The sequence below is a fragment of the Bos mutus genome, chromosome 5, assembly GCF_027580195.1.
Source record: "Bos mutus isolate GX-2022 chromosome 5, NWIPB_WYAK_1.1, whole genome shotgun sequence".
Lineage (NCBI taxonomy): Eukaryota > Metazoa > Chordata > Mammalia > Artiodactyla > Bovidae > Bos > Bos mutus.
Genome location: NC_091621.1, coordinates 43,933,486 through 43,954,702, shown reverse-complemented (window position 1 = coordinate 43,954,702; position 21,217 = coordinate 43,933,486). Strand labels below are relative to the sequence as shown.

Here is a 21,217-nt window from a genome sequence, read left to right as displayed (position 1 = left end):
TTGGTTGGTTTTGAAAACTAACTTTATGCAGTCATTTGCTCCCAAACTTCCCTATCCTTCAAACTTTAGAGTCCAAAACTGTTCTTAATCCCTAGAATGTATGTCCAGTCTCTTACAAGGCAGTTCCCTGAGAAAGAGCTGTTTCTTCATCTGACTTTTCTCCAGAGTTCAAAATGCTCTTCTAAAAATATTGGTGCTCTCAAAGGAAGTTTGTTGCAGGAAGAATTGGGATATTTCCCTGGAGTGAAGTTGCTGTTGAGACGCAGGGCCCTTACCACTGCCCTCTGCCTCTATCCTACAGAATAATGATCTCCTTTGGGAAGACTATGAAGAAAAACTAGCTGACCAGGTTTTGAGGACCATGGAAAACTATGTGGCCCAGTTCAGTGAGATTAAGGTAATCAGTTTACAGCATCAAGGATGGATTATGGGTGGCCCATGTAAGTTAGAAGACACAATCTCCAGGGAAGACCCCCTGGAGAAGAGAATGGCAATCCACTCCAGTATTCTTGCCTGGAGAATTTCGTGGACAGAGGAGCCTGGTAGGCTCCGGTCCAGGGAGTCACCAAGAGTCGGACATGACTTTCACTTTCACTTGGGTAAAAGTACAAGTAGAGTTAGAGCCCATGGTTAGGAATGAAGTTGGGTAGGTTAGGAAAAAGATTGAAAGTTGAGGGTTTACACAAGAGGTTAGCACGAAGGGTTAGAGACAGTGTAAAGGTTACATTTAAATTTCAGTGAACTAGATTTGGGCTGGTTTTGAATTAGATCCAGGTCAGAGCATCCCTTTTTGTTGTGAGAAACAGCTGGTGGGACTAAAGATGTTTATTGTAGAGAAGAGAAAAGTTAGAGGAGTCATAATAATTATCTTCAAATATTTGAAAGCCTGTTAGGTAAAAGAGGACTTCAGCCTGTTCTAAACTGTTCCAGAAAGTAGAATTAGAATTCATTAATTCATTCAATTCATATTTATTAAACATCTACTCTGTTGAACACTGTGCTGGTTTTAGATTAATATAGGAAGAAATTAAAGGAAGCCTCACTTAAATTTCTCATAGCTAAAGCTTTCCAAAAAAAATGAAAGCTACTGAGAGAGAGTGAGTTGTCTATTCTCTGTTCAAGCAGAAGTCTCACTACTTCTTATCTTGGATATTGTAGATAAGCTTTGTGAATTGAATAGGAAGTTGGGTCAGATCATTAACAAGATCCTTTCAAGTTCTGTGGTTGAGAGAACAAGACAAAGCCATTACCATGGTTTGCCTCTCCCTGGTGTAATTTGTAGTTGGTATGAGATTGAGTAGATGTTCTCTCAGAGCTCATAATAGTTTGCCATTTTTATTATTATGCTTTAGGATTTTCAAACTACTTTATATTCAGTATTTGATCTTTAAAATAACACTGTGGGGCAGCTGGGCTTCCCTGGTGTCTAAGTTCAGTTCAGTTCAGTCGCTCAGTCATGTCTGACTCTGCAACTCCATGGACAGGCCTCCCTGTCCATCACCAACTCCTGGAGTTTACCCAAACTCATGTCCATTGAATTTGGTGATGCCATCCAACCATCTCATCCTCTGTTGTCCCCTTTTCCACCCGCCTTCAATCTTTTCCCAGCATCAGGGTCTTTTCAAATGAGTCAGTTCTTCACATCAGGTGGCCAAGATATTGGAGTTTCAGCTTCAGCATCAGTCCTTCCAATGAATATTCAGTACTGATATCCTTTAGGATTCTTAAAGAAATGGGAATTCCAGACCACCTGACCTGCCTCCTGAGAAATCTGTATGAGGTCAGGAAGTAACAGTTAGAACCAGACATGGAACAGCAGACTGGTTCCAAATCAGGAAAGGAGTACATCAAGGCTGTATATTGTCACCCTGCTTATTTAACTTATATGCAGAGTACATCATGAGAAACGCTGAGCTGGATGAAGTACAAGCTGGAATCAAGATTGCTGGGAGAAATATCAATAACCTCAGGTATGCATATGACATCACTCTTATGGCAGAAAGTGAAGAAGAACTAAAGAGCCTCTTGATGAAAGTGAAAGAGGAGAGTGAAAAAGTTGGCTTAAAGCTCAACGTTCAGAACTAAGATCATGGCATCCAGCCCCATCACTTCATGGCAAATAGATGGGGAAACAGTGGAAACAGTGCCAAACTTTATCTTTTTGGACTCCAAAATCACTGCAGATGGTGATTGCAGCCATGAAATTAAAAGACACTTGCTCCTGGGAAGAAACAGCATATTCAAAAGCAGAGACATTACTTTGCGAACCAAGGCCATCTAGTCAAAGCTATGGTTTTTCCAGTAGTCATGTATGGATGTGAGAGTTGGACTATAAAGAAAGCTGAGCACTAAATAATTGATGCTTTTGAATTGTGGTGTTGGAGGAGACTCTTGAGAATCCCTTGGACTGCAAGGAGATCCAACCAGTCCATCCTAAAGGAAATCAGTCCTTGGTGCCTCAGCGGTAAAGAATTCACCTGCCAGTGCAAGAGACATGAGTTTGATCCCTGGGTCGGGAGGATCCCCTGGAAGAGGAAACAGCAACCTACTCCAGAATTCTTGCCTGAGAAGTGCTATGGACAGAGGAGCCTGGCAGGCTACAGTCCATGGGGTCACAAAAGTCAGACACAACTGAGCAACTAAAGAACAACACAGGGCAGATGAGGCTACTGAGGCTCCAAAAGAGGCATGCCTTGCCCTGGGTGACAAGGCTAATAAATGGTAGTGTTGGGAGTAAAACCCCAAAACTCCTGACTTTCAATTGAGTAGGTTTCTCAAGGCCATTTCTTCTGGGTGCTGAGCCAGTTTCTAATAGGGTCGTAGGATATATTGCAGTTGAGTGCAGGCTTCCAGGTGCTCTGGGGGATTGCCCTCTACTCTCTCCCCCTGAGAATTCTCCATTCTTTCCAGATAATGAGGGAGATCCCTGAGCACAAAACCCTGTTAGAAAGTACAATAAACTTGGATAATAGGACAGGAATGCTGCCTCTCTGATGCTCTGTTACCAACATCCTGGACACTTAAGAGTGAGTATCAAGGTCGTCTCTCTTGACTCTGGGTTAGGAAAGAATCGCCAAGCGGGGCCGGAAGCTCGTGGACTACGACAGTGCCCGACATCACCTGGAGGCGGTACAGAATGCCAAGAAGAAAGATGAGGCCAAGACAGCCAAGGTAAAAAACAAATAAACCCTGGTAAAACCTTCCTGCCCTCCGTTTCCCCGCAGTGGTGGCAGGTGGTTGAGCCAAGTTCGGTTTAGGAAATGATAAATTCAGCCTCCACTGTCTTGAAGGAAATCCTGTTTCCTCTGACACCAATGCTCTCAGGATAGTCAGACTCAAGGCTGGGGAGGACACAGGTCTGGGGAAGGAGAGGCATGTTTCCTAGTAAGCCTAGTCCCTGAAAAAATGCAGAAGAGAGAGGAAGCAATCTCTAGGTTTGGGTTCAGGAATAAGGGGAATTGGTCTGTCTCTCTTACTACCTAGGCAGAGGAAGAGTTCAACAAAGCCCAGCTTGTGTTTGAAGATCTGAACCAGGAACTACTAGAGGAGCTGCCTGTCCTTTATAACAGGTAATGACTGAGTTTCAGAAGAGGGCTGGATCCCAGGCCCTGGGCAGCCCAAACATGTTGCCTCCTGAAAAGAGCCCTGGTCCAAGAATGGAATGTAGCCTCAGCCCTGCTCCTAACTTGCTGGGGGTTATTAGGCTCACCACCTTATCTCTGGACCTTAATTTCTTCATCTGCAATTCAGAGATTCTTTGCCCTACCAGCTTTTCTGGGTTTAAAGACAAGATGTCTCTTAGGTAGGAGAGATCTTGGCAAGTAAAGTGCTGTCATCATGCCTGCTAGGAGAATCTGGTTTTATGCTTGAGTGTGTATTGTTTTAAACAAGCTTGGTTCATGAACATCTAGATTCATATACAAGATATACCATGGGATGAGTGTTTCCATTTTGCTTCACAGTAGGTAAAAATGTTTTAGATATAAATTTCCCACATTGGAAGAGGAATCTGATCAGAAGTTCTATTTGTATCCTATTTTCTTTTTATTGTACAAGATATACTTTAATGCAGTTGTAGTCGGAGTATTTTATATTGTCACTTTATATTAGTCTATGAATGAGGGATCCTTTATAATGACTACATGTATTCTAAAATGTTAATTATGTGATTCCTAATTTAAACAGAATTGAAATTTAATAGTTGCTTTAAATGTAAACTTCCACAGTTCATTTACAGTAGAATTTCATTAATGTACATACAGCTGCATAGACATCCAAGTACCACATACTGAGAAAGAATACTTACTATAATTATAGCTGTATGGCCTTATACATCACTTCTAAAATTCTTCAAAGCACCTTCACATCTACTTCAGTTTCTGAAGAGCCTGAATCAGATAACTTCATTCACACGTGCTAAGTCACTTTAGTCATGTCCAACTCTTGGCAACCCTATGGATTGTAACCCTCCAGGCTCCTCTGTCCATGGGATTCTCCAGGCAAGGATACTGGAGTGGATTGTCATGCCCTTCCCAGGGGCTCTTCCCAACCCAGGATTGAACCCATGTCTCCTGTGGCTCCTGCGTTGCAGGCAGATTCTTTACCTCTGAGCCACCGGGAAACTTCATTCATAGAGATCTGTTATACTTTGGTGTCATGTCTCCCCTGCCTTCCCACTCCTGAGAGTCTAGTGTACTCCTGTCCTGACTCTGATGAATCCAGATCCCAACATCCTGAGTCTAGGCCATGGAGTGCTTTTCTGTGTGGAGCCCGGCAATGGCTGGCTTTGGCTTATGCATCTACCTTACACTTCCAACAGAGACTTCCTTTACCAGCACTTACCTGTACGTGTTTGTTCTTTTGCTTCCTGATAGTCGTATTGGCTGTTATGTGACCATCTTCCAAAACATTTCCAACCTGAGGGATGTCTTCTACAGGGAAATGAGCAAGGTGAGAAACATCTGGCCAATTTAGACACCTGAAAGTGTTAGTCGCTCAGTCATGTCCAACTCTTTGCAACTCCATGGGCTGTACCCTGCCAGGCTCTTCTGTCCATGGAATTCTCCAGGCAAGAATACTGGAGTGGGTTGCCATTCTCTTCTCCCAAGGATCTTCCCAACCCAGAGACTAAACTCGGGTCTCCTGCATTGCAGCCAGATTCTTTACCATCTGAGCCACCAGAGAAGCCCGTTTAGACACCTAGGAGGGTTTTTCTAACAAATATGAAGGTCGCTTTAATTTACATAACCTCATTAAATATCCATATTGGCACCACAGATGTTTACTTTTTTCTCATGGTGAAATAACAGCACTTGATGGACTGTGCTGCTCCATTAACAACTGAATGGTCTCCAAATGAGTTTCAGGTGCACCAAGGAGATTAGGACTATAGAAGGGACAGCTGAAGTGGGGAACTAAGTTGTGCAATCTTTGTCTTCTGTTGCTGGGGAGTGGAGGCAGTGTTTAAACATAGCTCAGTTTCTCAGGTCATTGGTCTTGGAAAGGACCGGTCCTACTTAGTGATGGGCAGCCATGGAACATGACCTCATGGGGTATTTTCTAGTCCTGCAATTCCAAGACACCTTGCTGTTACAGTATTAATTATATTCACATCCATATCCACACATGTTCCTCTCCACAGTTTCTTGGCTAAATTATGGTTTGTCTAGTTGATATTACAATGACTTTGTGTTCCCTGGGTCACCTGAGAGAAGCTAGAGCCTCAAATCAACATCAGATATCAAGAACCTAGCCTTGAGAGAACTGCCAGTCTGATGGAAACGACAAAAATTAAGACACAACTGAGACACTAATGCAAAAGAGATGAAGAATTTTATCATTTAGGCTAGGAAGGTTTTATTTTGGGGAGAGAAGGAATTTGTTGGTCCCAGATTCCCACGTGGCTAATATCTTTTCTCTTGCTTGCTCCAGCTGAACCACAATCTCTACGAGGTGATGAGCAAACTGGAGAAGCAACATTCCGACAAAGTCTTTGTGGTGAAGGGACTCTCAAGGTGAGCTGCTTCTGAGACTCATTTCTGTTTGGTTTATCCTGTGTGAACACATTCAGCACTCTCATCTCTGACCCCAAATCCTGACCTTTCCTTTGTGTCCAAGTACATAATATTGTTTTTTGTTTGTGCTACACCCCTAAATAAATTATTTTTCTTTTATGAAATACTTCAATGATAACTAAAGATATAAAAAATAGTACAACAAATAGCCATATACCCATCACCAAATTTAAGAAATCACTTAATGAATTCCCTGGTGGCTCAGTGAATCCGCCTGCCAATGAAGGGGACACAGGTTCGATCCCTGGTCCGGGAAGATCCCACATGCTGCAGAGCAAGTAAGCCCACGTGCCACAACTACTGAAGCCCACAAACCACAACGGAGGGTAGACCCCACTTCTGCACAACTAGAGAAAGCCTGTGTGCAGCAGCAAAGACTGAGTGCAACCAGAACTAAATAGATCAATAAGTAAAAACTTTTTAAAGGAAAAAAAGAATATATAATTAAATCTCCCAGTGTCCTTTCCCCACTCACTTTCTCTTCCTGTCCCCCACCAAGGGTAACCACTGTCTTAAATTTTAGTATTTATTATCCACATGTTTTTTTACTTTAATCATACACATATATGAATACACAAAAATACTATTTTGCATGTTTTAAAATTTTATTTAAATATAATTATACTGTATATATTCTTTTGTTCTCTTAGTATTGTTTTTGAGATTTACTTATCCTTGTTGCTACATGTTGTTAGCTCTGATCTTTCCTTTTCATAACTGTTATAGATACATTACTATATGGCTAGTTCACAATCTATTTATCTGAACTGCTCATGGACATTGACATTGCCTTCCAGTTTTATGCTATTACAAATGATGGTGCGATGAATGTGTTTTACATTTCTCCTTGTATGAGTATTATTAAGAGTTTCTTTAGGATGTACTGGGAGTGGAATTGCTGACTCATAGAATCTGTACATTTGGGTGCCTTCAGCCTTACAAGACATTACCATTGCCAAATTGCTCTCTAAAGCCATTGTCCCAGTTTACAGCCCACCAGCAGTGCATGGAAGCCCCATTGCTCCATATTCTAGCTACATGTGACATTGTCAGACTTCTTAATTTTTCCAAGGAAATGGGTATGAAATTGAATTTTTTGCAGTTTTAATTACATCTCCACAATGGCTGGTTAGCTTGAATATCTGTTCATGTTATTGACCTTTTAAGGTTCCTGTTCTGTGACTTTCATGTTTATCCTTTATTCACATTTTTCATGTAGATTGTTTACTTTTTTAAAAAAATTGATTTCTAAAAAAAAAAAAATTGATTTCTATGAGGTGGGTTTTTTTTTATATTCTGGATATTAGTCCTTTAGTGATATGCATTACAAATACCCTTTCTTAACCTGTCATGACTTGCCTTCCTGTGTGTGTCAATGTGGCATGTCTGTTATCTTCATAATGTGATCACTTTCTTATTCTAAAGCCTTTTAAGTTTTAGTAATTTCTTTCTATGCACAAAGTTTTATGCTGAGAGTTAGGGATCCAGAGACATAGGTGACTTGTCTTTTCCCTGAAGTGACTTACAAAAGTTGGAAGGACACAAAATATGCCTAAGAAAACAAGGAACAATATAAAATTGCACATCCTAAGCACCTAAGAGACCAGTTAGGAATTCCAAGAGTTAAGTGATTGCAGTATGCAGATAGATTCAGGGAAGACTTCAAGGAGGTGCTGAAACTGAGTTTAAGATTTGAAGAAAGAATGGGGCTCAGTATGTTGTTTGTATTTGATATTTGTAGTACTCATTTAGCAGTCAGTTACAGACTATTAAAAGGAATCACTAACAGGCCAATATAGACTTCCCTTTTCCAAAAACTCTATTTCTTCTCTTCCCAGCATTGAAAACCAGAGTTCTCTCTAAGTGTCCATTCATCTGAAATTAACCATCACTTACACCAAGCTGTCCTAGAACCTTGCAGAGAAATCTGATCTTTTCTTGCTATATCCTGGGCCTTCTAAACCTGCTGACCCATAAGATGCTAGTGCTAGAAAGAACCTTATGTCACTTAGCTTATCTTACATCAGAAACTCCCACAGGGCTGGAACTAAATTATTACCTTTCTCTTCCTATCACTCTTCCTATCACTCTCTCCCATCCTTGAACCCAGGATACAGCACATAGTTGCTATACGTCAAGCAAATATTTGTGGGTTGATTAATCAGGTAGTGGCTGGTACCCAGGAGGCACTTAAGGAGGTGAGTAGGAGTTAAGCTGATGTTGCCTGCAGAAGCACTCAGCACAGTATCCAGAATACTCAATAAATGTTGTAGTCAGTTTTCATTGTTCATGGTAGTTTTGTTCTAGAAATCACCACAAGCACTGAATTAGTGAATACTGACCCACTGCTCCTAGGGGAAACATGGGGTTAGGTTCCTAGGAGCCCCTGGTCCCAACATTTTCATCAAGCGATCCATACAGAACCTTTCTTGTATATTTGTTTAAAGACATTTAATATATATTGTTGATTCATTCATATTGGGAGAAGGCAATGGCACCCCACTCCAGTACTCTTGCCTGGAAGATCCCATGGATGGAGGAGCCTGGTAGGCTGCAGTCCATGGGGTCACTAGGAGTCAGACACGACTGAGCGACTTCACTTGAACTTTTCAGTTTCATGCATTGGAGAAGGAAATGGCAACCCACTCCAGTGTTCTTGCCTGGAGAATCCTGGGGACCGGGGAGCCTGGTGGGCTGCCATCTATGGGGTCACACAGAGTCGGACACGACTGAAGCGACTTAGCAGCAGCAGCAGCATTCATATTGAACCCACAGCCACCAGCACTATAACTCATGCCTGAATGAAGCTTATCTAACGTATGTATTTTCTCTGGAAGGCACACGACAGACTTTCTGCTCTCAAACAGCACTTTGGCACTGCACTTGGAGGCCATTTTAAGCAGCAAAATCACCAAAGAAAAGCACAACAATGTGTAAAAACTTGGCAAACAGGACATATTTACAGTAAGAGAGCTAAAACAGGAAGGCAGAGGCTTGCCTTGTTAGAGCTCAGCTGGGAGAGTACCGGTCAGGCAATCGTTCTTCATAGCTGGCATGTGTCCGAGAGTGCTTCTGAAAGTATCACAAGTGTTGATCTTGAGGTTTAAATACGTTTCAGAGGGTAGATGAATTCGCAAATACGGAATCCATGAGGATCAACTGTATTTCACTCATGAACTGTTTTTCCCCAAGGAAAATACTTTGTTAATATATTGCTGAGTTTTTTTCCAGTCACTTTTTCCTTATATATTTTTAGATAATCAAGATTGTGATATGGATAAAAATTCTATAGCCTTTTTCAACTTTACTTTATAATTTAAGCACTATTGCCAATTGTACAAACTTTCTGATGTCATTTAAAATTGCTTTTTCTGTTTTATTATTATATGAATGTATCATTATATATTTGGGGTATTGGGGTTACTTCCAGGTTTTCACTCTTCTGAATCTAAATGCCCTTCCTTTTTTTAGCAGCAACAGACGCTCTTTAGTCATCTCTCCCCCAGTTCGAACATCTATAGTCTCCAGCCCTATAACCTCACCTACCAGTCCTTCTGCACTTTCCTTGAAGAGTGAGAAGGACTCCAGCTCAGCAAGTGAAGAAGAGCTGGCATCTGATTCAGCCCAGGGAGAAGACAACTCCGAGATTAAAGAAGAGCCCTTAAAAGACAAGGAAACAGAGGAGGAGGCCGAGACAAGCTCCTCTGAGGAAGAAGAGCCTCTGCCAGCCTGCAATGGCCCCATCCAATCCCAGCCCTCACCCCTCACTGAAGATAGAGAGTCCCAGGAGGAAGTTTTCCCTTGCTCCCCAGCTCCATCACCAGCCAGAGCTCTGACCCCTTCAGAGCAGGCTTCATCTTCCTCAGTAGTAGTCCTCCGAACTCGTACCTCAAGCGAAGGATCTGAAGAGCTAAAGAAGAAAGTCTCTGTGCAGAGGGCTTCAGCACCACCTAGCAGGCCTCCGCCACCCAGAGCCACTCCCAGTCCCAGGGGCTCCTTAGGGAACACGCCCTCCAGCCCTCCAGCCTCACCCACCAGCCCTCGGGCCTCCTCAGAGGCCTCTCCTGACCCACAGCCACCAGAGAAGCCAGTAAGAGAAAAGGAAAACACCGACAATCTGAACCCAGAAGAACTTTGTACTTCCCCTACTTTGATGAACTCTCAGGTGAGAATAGATCTGGCTGAGTCTTTATTCCCTTTTATAATCTCCATGTGGATCATTTTTGCTATGCTCAGGTTGCCCCACAGTAGATAGGATTTTACGTCATTATATTACAGTTTCAAGAATAGTCTTGGACACCTTTTTTGGTTCTGGGATTTCTTTCACATCATCATAGCAACTAATTTAGTGATCTGTACTGCTAGGCTAGGGTAGATTTCCCTGGTGGTTCAGATGGTAATGCGTCTGCCTGCAGTACAGGAGACCTGGGTTCAATCCCTGGGTTGGGAAGATCCTCTGGAGAAGGAAATGGCAGCCCACTCCAGTATTCTTGCCTGGAAAAGTCCATGGACTAAGGAGCCTGGTAGGCTACAGTCCATGGGGTCGCAAAGAGTCCGACACGACTGAGTGACTTCACTTTCACTTTTACTGCTAGGGTAATTGACTTTTGCTAAGGGCTTATCTCTAATATTAGTATAACCAGATTGTTACTAATTCTTACTTTCTTTCTTTTGCTCCAAGTTCTGGGAGTTCCCAATATAAAGTACCTACAACTGCCATCCTGATCGTTACCTTTTTTAATGTGGGGTAGGGAGGAAGGTCTCATTTCACTTTGTCATACTTGTAACTATGGTAAATAGACCCCAAGCAAAATGGCATCAGCAAATTTCCAAGGCATTGTCTTTGATGAGAGAGGCCTAGAAGGAACTCACAGAGGACAGTAAAGCAAAAGGATGGTCTTTTGAAAAGTGAAAATTGTGATGAGAAAAGGATTGTGTTAAAATAGAGACACAGACCCTCTGTGAAAAATCTGGAAATCAAGTCATATTCTATTCAAATTACATGGAAAGTCTATCATATAGAAGAGAGATTTGACTTGTTCTTCAAGACTCCTGAGGACAGAAAAAGGCCCTATGTGTTGAAGTAGTTTTTTTTTTTTTTAAGGTACAGTTTGAATCAATGTAGAGGAACTTTCAGCAATTAGCTCTGTTAAAAAATGGCATGGGAAAAATCTTTTTTTAATACAGGGAAAGGGGGCATCAGGGGCATCCAAAAACCAAAGGATGAGCCACCTTGAAAAATAGTTCCCCTTCCTTGACTGTGTGCTCACCTACCTGTCAGGTGCGCTGTGCAGAGTGTTACGGTGCAGCATCTGACTGGATGGCATCCAGAGTCATTCATTCAGTCCACAGTCATTCATTAAACCCCTTCTATGTGCCAAACACTTTTCTAGGAAGTAGGGTTATTAGAGTGAAGCCAAACACAAAATTCTCTGCCTTCCTGCATCTTACCTGTTAGTGGAGGGGAAAGAGACAAGAAACAGAATAAGTAAGTAAAATTATAGTTTAGTGCTAATAAGAGTTACAGAGAAAAACTAAGTAGGGGAAGGCACCAGGAGGGGGTGCTGAATTGCAGTTTTAAACAGTGGTCAGAAAAGGTGACACTTGGGCAGTGAAGGAGGCCAGGGCATGAACCATATGGATATCTGGGAGTGTGCAATGTCTGGTACACCTCAGATCACAGCACCCTACTACTGAGTATGCCTACCTGAAGGTTGACCCAGCTATCTTGGGAGCTCCCTGCTGTCTGAGAGGAGCTGGCATGGACAAAGGGCACAAGGCTGTGATGCCTGGCAAGACAAGGAAGATAGAAAACATGAGGACAATAAGCTTATCTCAGCTGACTCCCCTGTGGTACTAAAATCTGAGTCATCAAGGGTGTTATATCCTTGCCTGGGAAGGACATTCACGTGACTCACGTGAGATATTGAGATATTGAAAATCCTAATACATAGGACATAAAACTTGCTGCTGGTTTCCGGTCTGAGGTTGCCATTCTGTGTGAGAGAGATATGCGGGACATGTGGATAGTGAATAAGCACAAGGTCAATGTGGGGTTTTGTGTAGTGAAGAGTAGAGTCGCTTTTCTGCACTGAAAAAGCAACTCAACCTATGGAAAATCCAAAATTAAATTTGACTTTGTAATGTATGATTTTAGTATAGAGGCAGCAATAGAATGAGCTGTTTGGCTCAGGTGAATAAGTTTGCATTCTTGGAGTAATTTTACTGAAGGGGAAATTCTGGGGGCCATGATGCTGTTTGACTATTTTGAGGAACACGCTAGGTAGGAAAAGAGGTACAGGACACAGCCTCCTTACATTTGAGATTTATATAGTCTTTCCTTACTCCCAGCCTCTCCTGTGGGATTGCTTTAGTCAGTGGCTAAGGAGACATATTTTTCCTGTGGAATTAAGCAATAGAGCATCTTAGATCCTGGCCTGTCAGTACCATCAGTCCTCTGAAGCTTGTGTCCCTATAAAATTGGTTCACCTCCCTCATAGATACATCATAAATCATATGTTCTCTCAAGCAGAACTGTGGACCTATCACATATAAAAGTGGGTAAATAAAAAGATAACTGAGAAAATGTGTTCTTGCCCAGCATTTGAATCACCTGAGAGAACACGAAGATTTTGATAACTTCCTTGGAGGTAGCACTTACTTACTTGGAGGTAGTATTGTTGTTGTTTAGTCACTAAGTTATGTCTGATTCTTTGCAACCCAATGAACTGCAGCCCGCCAGGCTCCTCTGTCCATGGGATTCTCCAAGCACAAATACTGGAGTGGGTTGCCATTTCCTTCTCCAAGGGATCTTCCCAACCCAGGGATTGAACATGTGTCACCTGCCTTGAAGGCAGATTCTTTACCAATGAGCCACCATGGAAGCCCAGAGTTAATATTACCTTTGAGGTAATTCATGGCCTAGAATCAGCAGAGGGACTAAGAATAAAGAAATTTTCCTGAAAGGAAAAATCACAGAATTTCACACGACTATCATACTGTTAGGTTTTACTTAAAAAGGATGACTTTTATAGTGTGTAAATTAAATTTCAATTTTTAAAAATTCTTTTTAAACCTTTTAGAGTGCCAAGGTCTTCCCCTGTCTTAGCAGTTCCACACCTCAGGCTCCCATCTCAGAACCTAGACCTTTTCCCAAAGAAGACATCATGTCACTTGGCTCTCCTAACTGCCAGGGGTTAGGATCATCTAAGTGTGTGCATTCTTGAGGAGAATTAGTCTAGAAGTGGTAGCTAGTGGTTTTAAGACCTATATTTGTATCCTTACAGACCATCACATAAATACATCTATATAGATGCATGTCATACAAGTCATGGAAACAGTTCTGGAATTCACAGGCCTGGTTGCCTGTCCCAGCAAGTCATTTCAGCCTCTGAATCTTGTTTTCCTAATCCGAGAGGGGATGACATAAAGCCTTCCCTGATGCTTTCAGGCGGCGGTGAAACAACTTTATGTGTTTGCCCTTAGTATTACCTGTGACCCTTATAAAGTGTAAGGCACAAAAGACCCTTCTAAGCCGACAGGCTGGGACGTTGAGCCACACCTCACCAGTAGAACTCTTCTTTTTGTAGAACCAAAGTCTTCAGCTTCATGGCTCTGCAGTTCCAGAAGAGAGCAATGTCATAGCACCTGAGCCCGAAGAAGAGGTAAGGAGGCCAGATGCTCAGAGAACACGGGAGTGGTGAGACTGGGATTGGGGATGGACTGAGGCTTGGCTGCAGGCTGGAATCCTCACTGTGGGCTGTGAGGGGAACCCAGCAGTGAACAGATTCCTTAGGGCAAAGTCAAGCAGGTAGGAGCCTGAAGAATCAAGAGTAAATGAGGCTTCCTTTGTGCCCATTTCCCAACTGGCCTTGGATCTCCTGATCCCTTCTCATAGCCGTCTCCTAAGAATGCATTTACTTATGCCTAAACTTACTTCAAAAAGGAGTTAAGAGACACAAAAGGCATACAAAAGGTAAGTACACACACACACAAAATGTAGCAAAGTAACGCAGAATTCTGTACATTAGTGATAATGACATAAAATGGAGCCATGAATTAGGCAAGTACAAAAATGCATTCTGTAAAATAGACTTACTAATGATAGACCACAAAATTGGTTCCAGACTTTCTAACATCCAAGAAGAAGAGGGAAAACCTGATCAGTTCACCCACTTTATTATGCCCATTCCTTAAGAGAACAACTCTTGCTACTAAGATGAAAAGAAATCTCTTCTGGGACTTCCCTGGTGGTCCAGTGGTTAAAAATTTGCTTTCCATTGCTGGGGACATGGGTTCAATCCCTGGTCAGGGAACTAAGATCCCACATGCTGAGGGTCACCTAAGCCTGAGCACCACAACCAAGACCCAACAAAGCTAGAAATAAGTAATTTTTTAAAAAGAAAGAACTCCCCTCTGCAAGTCCTCATAAAGAGATGGTGAATGAAATAGTGGACAGTCTGCAATAAGGCTTTACAGTCATCCCAGTAGCCAGTTTCACAGCCTCCCCCTGCCCCCACCCCCACAAAGGCCAGTGCGTTACACTAAGTATATTCAGGAGAGGAAGACTGATTTTTTACTTCCCTTGAGTGGTTGGTGGGAGGGCAGGTCCACATCTAATACAATCATGTTTACTTCTAGGTGTCTACCATTCAAAGTGCGCAACTCTGAAGAGGAACTGCCAGGACCTCCCCACACACCTCCCTGGAGAAACTCCTCAGCTAGAGGATGTAGGTCAGAGGGACTAACGATCCAGAATTCATTTCTGGTTTCTCAAACTGAATCCTGGCTGTCTCTAAAGACCTAGCATTAATGGAGGCTGAGGAGCAGACTTAGGGGAGGGAGGGAGGCAGGCTTGGGAGAAGAGACTGTTGGACTTGGAATATTTAATTCAGGTTTTAGCATTTTTAGAGTAGTAAGACCTTATATACTAATTAAGTGGGGCTAAAATTATAGTGAGACTATAAAAAGCAAAAGCATCTGTAGACATAGACATCTATCCTCATACAGACATATAACCACATATACTCAGAGACTCATGTACAGATCTTTGATTTACCACTCATTTTGCAGGACTTAAAACCAAAAGAACAGATTTTCAGATTGATAAATAAAGTATTATTCTGATGTGTGTGGGTTTTTTTTTTTTTTTTTTTGACACAGGAAGTTGTTCCAGGCTAGCACACTGTTCTCCACTTAGGAAGGTTATTGACTGTACCCCAGGTTCAGAAAGCTTTAGTCACATCCCTGACCTCCAGCTCCCCCTGCCTCCTGGCTGTAACACTTTGCTGATGCCTGGGGTCACGGGCTCCTCTCCTCAGTCTAGATGCATTGTTGCCTACCTCCTCTGCCCTTTGGTTAATAAGCAAATATCCTTGGAAAGGGGTTTTCTTTTAGAGCTGTGTCTAGTGTCTGCAGATGGGTACTTGATGTAAGTAAGGCTCTGACCAGGATGGAAGAATAAACAGAACTCCAAGTGAAGGGGAAGGATTCATGGTATAGATACAAAGTGTAATGGAAATGGTATGGAATTTGGAATCAGAAGTCTTGGATTCAAGTCCTATCATTTGCTTCTGTGAAAACATTAAAAACTAACTTTGAGCAGCTTCCCAGATGGTCCATTGTTTGAGAATATGCCTGCCAGTGCTTGGGACATGGGTTTGATCCCTGGTCTGGGAAGATGCCACATGCCAAGGGGCAACTAAGCCCTCACGCCGCAACTGCTGAGCCCAAGCACCCTAGCCCATGCTCTGCAACAAGAGAAGCCACTGCGATGAGAAGCCTGCGTACTACAACTAGAGAAAACCCAGCGCAGCCAAAAGTAAATAAACAATAAAAATGTTTAACAATTTCACTTTGAAGTCCTGCTACCCTGATAAATACGCATACATATACAAGCCCTCATCCATTTTTGCTTTTGTTTCTGGGGGTGATGGATGATGTCACTATTCGTTCAGTCATTCAGCAAGAATTTATTGAGTAGTCTGCCAAGCACTGCACTGAGTACTAGAGAAACAATGATGGGGGGTGGTAAGAACTTTATAGAGACAGAATACTCAGCAGGGAGCAGAAAAGGCAGGATTTAGCAATGAGTGAGAGGAGACACGTGATGAAGACTGAAATTTTAAGGAATTATTTTAGGTTAGGCTTGGTGGTAACATTTCCTGAAATGGTGACTACAGGAGGAAGTGCATTATATATGAGTTTTCTAGTTTCAGGCAACAAACTGACACAATTCAGCACTAAAGGATATGATGGAAGGATATTACGCAGCTCACAGAACTGAAAGACAACCAGGCTGCAGAAAGAACCAGTCTACGGATGTCTCTAGCAGGAATGCATGGACTGCCCCTCCTGGCTGCTGTCATTGGAAGACTCAGCTTCAGCTGCCTCCTGCCACTGTGTTCCTTCCCTGGAGAAAGACTGACTGGCCCAGTTTGGGAGGAGGCGTGTTAGTGTCTACGGGAATGACAGGAAGACCGTGGTGGTGGTGGCAGAGGGTGGGAGTAGGAAGGAGGGTGGATTACAAAGAAGGGCAAAGAAGCTTTGGGGTGATTTGACTGGGATAGTGGTGATAATGTGTATCCATTTGTCAAAACTGATCAAATTGTACCCTTTGTGTGCAGTTTATTGGGTGTCCCATACAAACATTAATACAAAGAGCTTGAGAACTTGCAGGACTTTTCAGTAGACATGTCACTTAGGGAGCTGGAAATGCATATTCATACTTAGGAGTCATTTTTCTAAGATCTAATCCTGTTATTCTTCCATTTAAAAAACTTCAAAGGATCTCTAATGAAGTGGAGGTTGCATATCCCCCTATCAAAGTCCTCCTGCCTGTATTTTAATTCCTCTCCTAGAAGGCATCCCGCTCCCCTGGCACTCAGTCACTGCTGTGGGTGATACTCCAGGACTAGTGGAAGGGGTGGGGGAATGCTAGGAATACAGGCTTCCTGGCTGTCCAAGGCCCTCCAGGACCTGCTCAGAATGCTCCTCCCAAGGCAAAACCCCAATTCAAGCCTTTTCTCTTCTGGGCTTTCCCTGACCCTCATCTCCTAGGAAACTGATCCTCTTTGGAAAGTGTGCCAGAGAGGACTCCTGGGTCCTTGGTCTATTGGTGGGGAGATAAGCACTCAAGGTAACTTCCACAAAAGAGGCACAAATGAAGTAGAAAACTTTACTGTGTGAGACTAACACTCTATTAGCATATGCTGCCCCCCCGACCTGAGGCTCCAGGAAGATTGGGGGGAGGGCTAGTAAGCTGGGCATGAGTAATCATTTTGCTTATCTAAGGCAGATGGTCCCAGTTAGGAATCAAATTGTTTACCCTAATTTGAAAAATGGTGAAGTCATGACTGGTCCAATGGTAGTGGGTTGACAGAACTTACTAGACTAGGACTTAGAATACTGCCATCCTGGCAGCACCACAAGAAGGGGCTGAAAGCTGGGCAGAGATGAATATGTTTTACCCTCTACCCTGAGGCCCCTGGAGGTCTGTTGCCATAAGGATGGCTGCTCCAGCTTCTGAAGTCTGGCGTTTAATACTTGGAGAACACTGGTAGCTCACCACCACCTGAGGCGTCATTCATCACCTATCTGTATGCATCTAGAATTCATTGCAAGACCATCACCCAATCCCTGACTTCCAACAATGTGAAGGAGACTATTGACAGACCAGGTAAAGTATCCAGAGAATACTAGAAACAAGACACATCCAGGATATACGGATACACCAGAGAGCAGAGGACACACTGATTACAGTATTGGTTATTTCATGCTGAAGTGGGTGCTGAGCATTGCATGCATGTTGTTCAGTCACTCAATTGTGTCTGACTTTTTGAGATCCCATACACTGCAGCACACCAGGCTTTCATGTCCTTCACCATCTCCTGGAGTCTTCTCAAATTCGTGTCCATTGAGTTGCTGATGCCGTCCAACCATCTCATCCTCTGTCGTCCCCTTCTCCTCCTGCTTTCAGTCTCTCTCAGCATCAGGGTCTCTTCCAATGACTCAGCTCTTCCCACCAGGTGGCCAAAGTATTGGAGCTTCAGCTTCAGCATCAGTCCTTCCAATGAATATTCAGGGTTGATTTCCTTTAGGACTGACTGGTTTGATCTCCTTGCTGTCCATGGGACTCTCAAGTCTTCTCCAACACCACAGTTTGAAGGCTTCAGTTCTCCAGTGTTCAGCCTTTTTTATTGTCCAGCTCTCATATCCATACATGATGACAACTGGAAAAACCATAGCTTTTAGCTAGATGGACATTTGTAGGCAAAGTAATGTCTCTGCTTTTTAATATGCTGTCTAAGCTTGTCATTGCTTTTCTTTCAAGGAGCAAGCATCTTTTAATTTCATGGTTGCAATCACCTTCCACAGTGATTTTAGAGTCCAAGAAAATAAAGTCTGTCACTGTTGCCATTGTTTCCCCATCTGTTTGCTGTGAAATGATGGAACCAGATGCCCTGATCTTAGTTTTCTGAACGTTGAGTTTTAAGCCAACTTTTTCACTCTCCTCTTTCACCTTCATCAAGAGGCTCTTTAATTCCTTAAATTCTTCTTTGCTTTCTCTGCTATAAGGGTGGTGTTATCTGCATATCTGAAGTTATTGATATTTCTCCCCTCAATCTTGATTCCAGCTTGTGCTTTATCCAGCCCTGCATTTTGCACGATGTACTCTCTATGTAATTAAATAAGCAGTATACAGCCTTGACATACTCCTCTCCCAATGTGGAACCAGTCCGTGCATGCATATGGACCCTGTTTTTCTGCATGTTTACACTTTCAAAATGAATGGCATGTGCCTACATGGATAAAATCATGTACCAGCAAACCTTTTAAGGTTACATTTTAAACAGAAAAAAAGATGCTTCTGAGAGACTATGAACCTTCACATTAAATTGTAAAAGTAACAGCAAATCAGTAGTCAGTTGGACTGGATGGCTTCTGAGAGTCTGCGGTTCTAACAATCTTGAAACATAGTGGAGGGACTTCCTTGGTGGTCCAGTGGTTAAGAAACCGCCTGCCACCGTGGGTTCAATCCCTGGTCTAGGAAGATCTACGTGCTTTGAGGCAACTAAGTCCGTGTGCCACAACTACTGAGCCCATGCCCCACAAGAGAAGCCCCGCAACGAGAAGCCCGCACAGCACAAGAAAGGGTAGTCCCCACTTGCCGCAATTAGAGAAAGGCTATGCTAAGCCATGAAGACACAGCACAGCCAAAAATAAATGAATAAAAAAATAAACATTTTTTTTAAGTATTAGGAAAAATTATGGAATATGCCATGGGGGAGACTGACCCAGATACAAAAAAAATCTCAACTCAACTTTCCCTGGAATTCATGGTCAATTTGTCAATAAATGCAAGCAATTGTCCACCTCTGCAATTTAACCCTTAGGATTTGAGTTTCCTTTTCTCTTCTATTCTTTTATCTGAGAACTGGCCAGGCTTGCCTTTTTATTAAGTTACATACATCTTGCCTACGCGTTAACTTTCTTTGCCTTTCTTGGTTGGATTGGTAGTTTTCTCACACGTGGACCTTCTTCTTCCTCCCTGACAACTGCTATATCGTTGAATATATATTTAAGTGAATGAATTCAATCAACTTATTTTGTTTTTTCCTTTTTTTAACCAATCAAATAGTATCTTTAGGAATAAAAACAACTATCTTTGCTTACTTATTATTTTATTTATTCTTTGCTTTTTTCCCCCCAAACTTATTTAGTTTTAACTGAAGGAAAATTGCTTCACAGTATCTTGTTGGCCTCTGCCACACATCAACATGAATCAGCCATAGGTATACATGTGTCCCCGCCCTCTTTAACCACCCCCCCACCCTCTAGATGCAGTCTTTGCTTTTTTCCCCTTATTCTATGCCCCTATTCTCTGAGACTCTGTCTTTCAGTCCTTGTTTCCCAAATGAGCAAGTACAATTCATGCCTCTATCTAATTTATATAAATATTGATTCCCAAAGCTAGAGAACTTCCAGGAATAAGAAGCAAGCATAGAAGTCTGTAACACTTAGAGGGAAGACGAGCAACGTAAGAGTTCTAACTAGTAAGTAAGAAGCCAAGATAACATGTACTGAGCACTTACTATTGTGCCAGGTAAGCTTCTAATGCTTTAAATATATGAACTCGTTCCATCCCCACAGTAATTCTATGAGACAGGTACTGCTCCAGATAAGAGAAATGAAACAGAACTGTCCAAGATCAAACGGCAGGGCAGATTCCAGAGCCTGTGTTAACACTGACATTACAGCCTTACTCATCGAGCTCACTAATTGGGAACATTTCCTGCCACAAAGAAGTGAGTCAAGAGGTAACTAAAGTCTGGCATTAATTAGTCTCAAATGGAGGTGTTTCCCAGGTGCTAGAACCACACTGAAAGGGCATGATTTTTCAGTCCCCCATTTCAGGGATGAGGGATCAGATTTTAGACATGTTAACTAATCTGCCCAAAGTCACACGGCTAAGAAGCAGCGGAGCTGGGACTGTTTGAGTCCCAAGTCCACGAGTCTCTTAACCTCTGTACCACATCTCTTCAGAAGAATTCGGGCATCTTTCCTCTCCCCACCGCACCCCCATGCTCCCCGGCCCGAGGTGTGCCCACTACGTTAGCTTAAGGTTCCAAGCTTCTGCACACAGGCCTATTTACGTAAATGACATGCAAACTCAAGTGAAATGTAACTTTTCATTTGCTGAAAATTCAAATAATGTCGGTGGCGGGGAAAGCGGATGGATCGCACTAACCCGGGGCTCATCAGATCCCGTGCCCTCTGAAGCCTCGAGGCGGGGGAGGAAGCGGCTCCGGATGGAGAGTAAAGTGACAATCGGAGAAGGAAAAGCAGCCTTTCCTCCCGGGGGAGCAAGAGGCGGCCCGGCGGGCAGAGGGAACCTGCAGAGGGCGGTTTCTCTCCTCTTTTCCTGTCCCACCCAGTCGGCCGCCCCCACCCCACCCCCACCCCTACTCCCGCCGGCCTCGGCAGCTAACTCTGCCCGTCCCTGCGCGCTTCCTCAGCTCCGAGTCCCCGGCGGGTCCCCGCGTTGCCTGCGGTGCCCGCCCCCGTCGAGTTGAGAGGGACGCGCGGCGTCCGCCCGTCCCCGCCGCCCGTCCGACTGGTAAGGTGAGCACGCAGGGGAGGGG

General features: G+C 43.2%; 1 protein-coding gene and 1 long non-coding RNA gene across 4 annotated transcripts in view; one reads left to right on the top strand and one right to left on the bottom strand.

Moving 5' to 3' along the window:
• LOC138987932 (uncharacterized) overlaps window positions 1-4,961 on the bottom strand; it is a 33,911-nt gene extending 28,950 nt beyond the window's left edge. Inside the window, exon 1 of the long non-coding RNA XR_011464235.1 lies at window positions 4,843-4,961. This is a non-coding gene — a long non-coding RNA (uncharacterized lncRNA). The remainder of the gene's footprint in view (window positions 1-4,842) is intronic.
• BIN2 (bridging integrator 2) overlaps window positions 1-15,200 on the top strand; it is a 37,222-nt gene extending 22,022 nt beyond the window's left edge. For 2 of the 3 annotated variants that reach the window (XM_005908700.3, XM_070370819.1), the window contains 8 exons: window positions 302-397; window positions 3,064-3,171; window positions 3,484-3,569; window positions 4,875-4,950; window positions 5,932-6,014; window positions 9,546-10,239; window positions 13,664-13,738; window positions 14,715-15,200. In XM_005908700.3, the coding sequence (XP_005908762.1) occupies window positions 302-397; window positions 3,064-3,171; window positions 3,484-3,569; window positions 4,875-4,950; window positions 5,932-6,014; window positions 9,546-10,239; window positions 13,664-13,738; window positions 14,715-14,744 (1,248 nt within the window). In that variant the 3' untranslated portion in view covers window positions 14,745-15,200. The remainder of the gene's footprint in view (window positions 1-301; window positions 398-3,063; window positions 3,172-3,483; window positions 3,570-4,874; window positions 4,951-5,931; window positions 6,015-9,545; window positions 10,240-13,663; window positions 13,739-14,714) is intronic. The other variant, XM_070370818.1, reaches the window with a different exon arrangement.
• The last annotated feature ends 6,017 nt before the right edge of the window (window positions 15,201-21,217 follow it).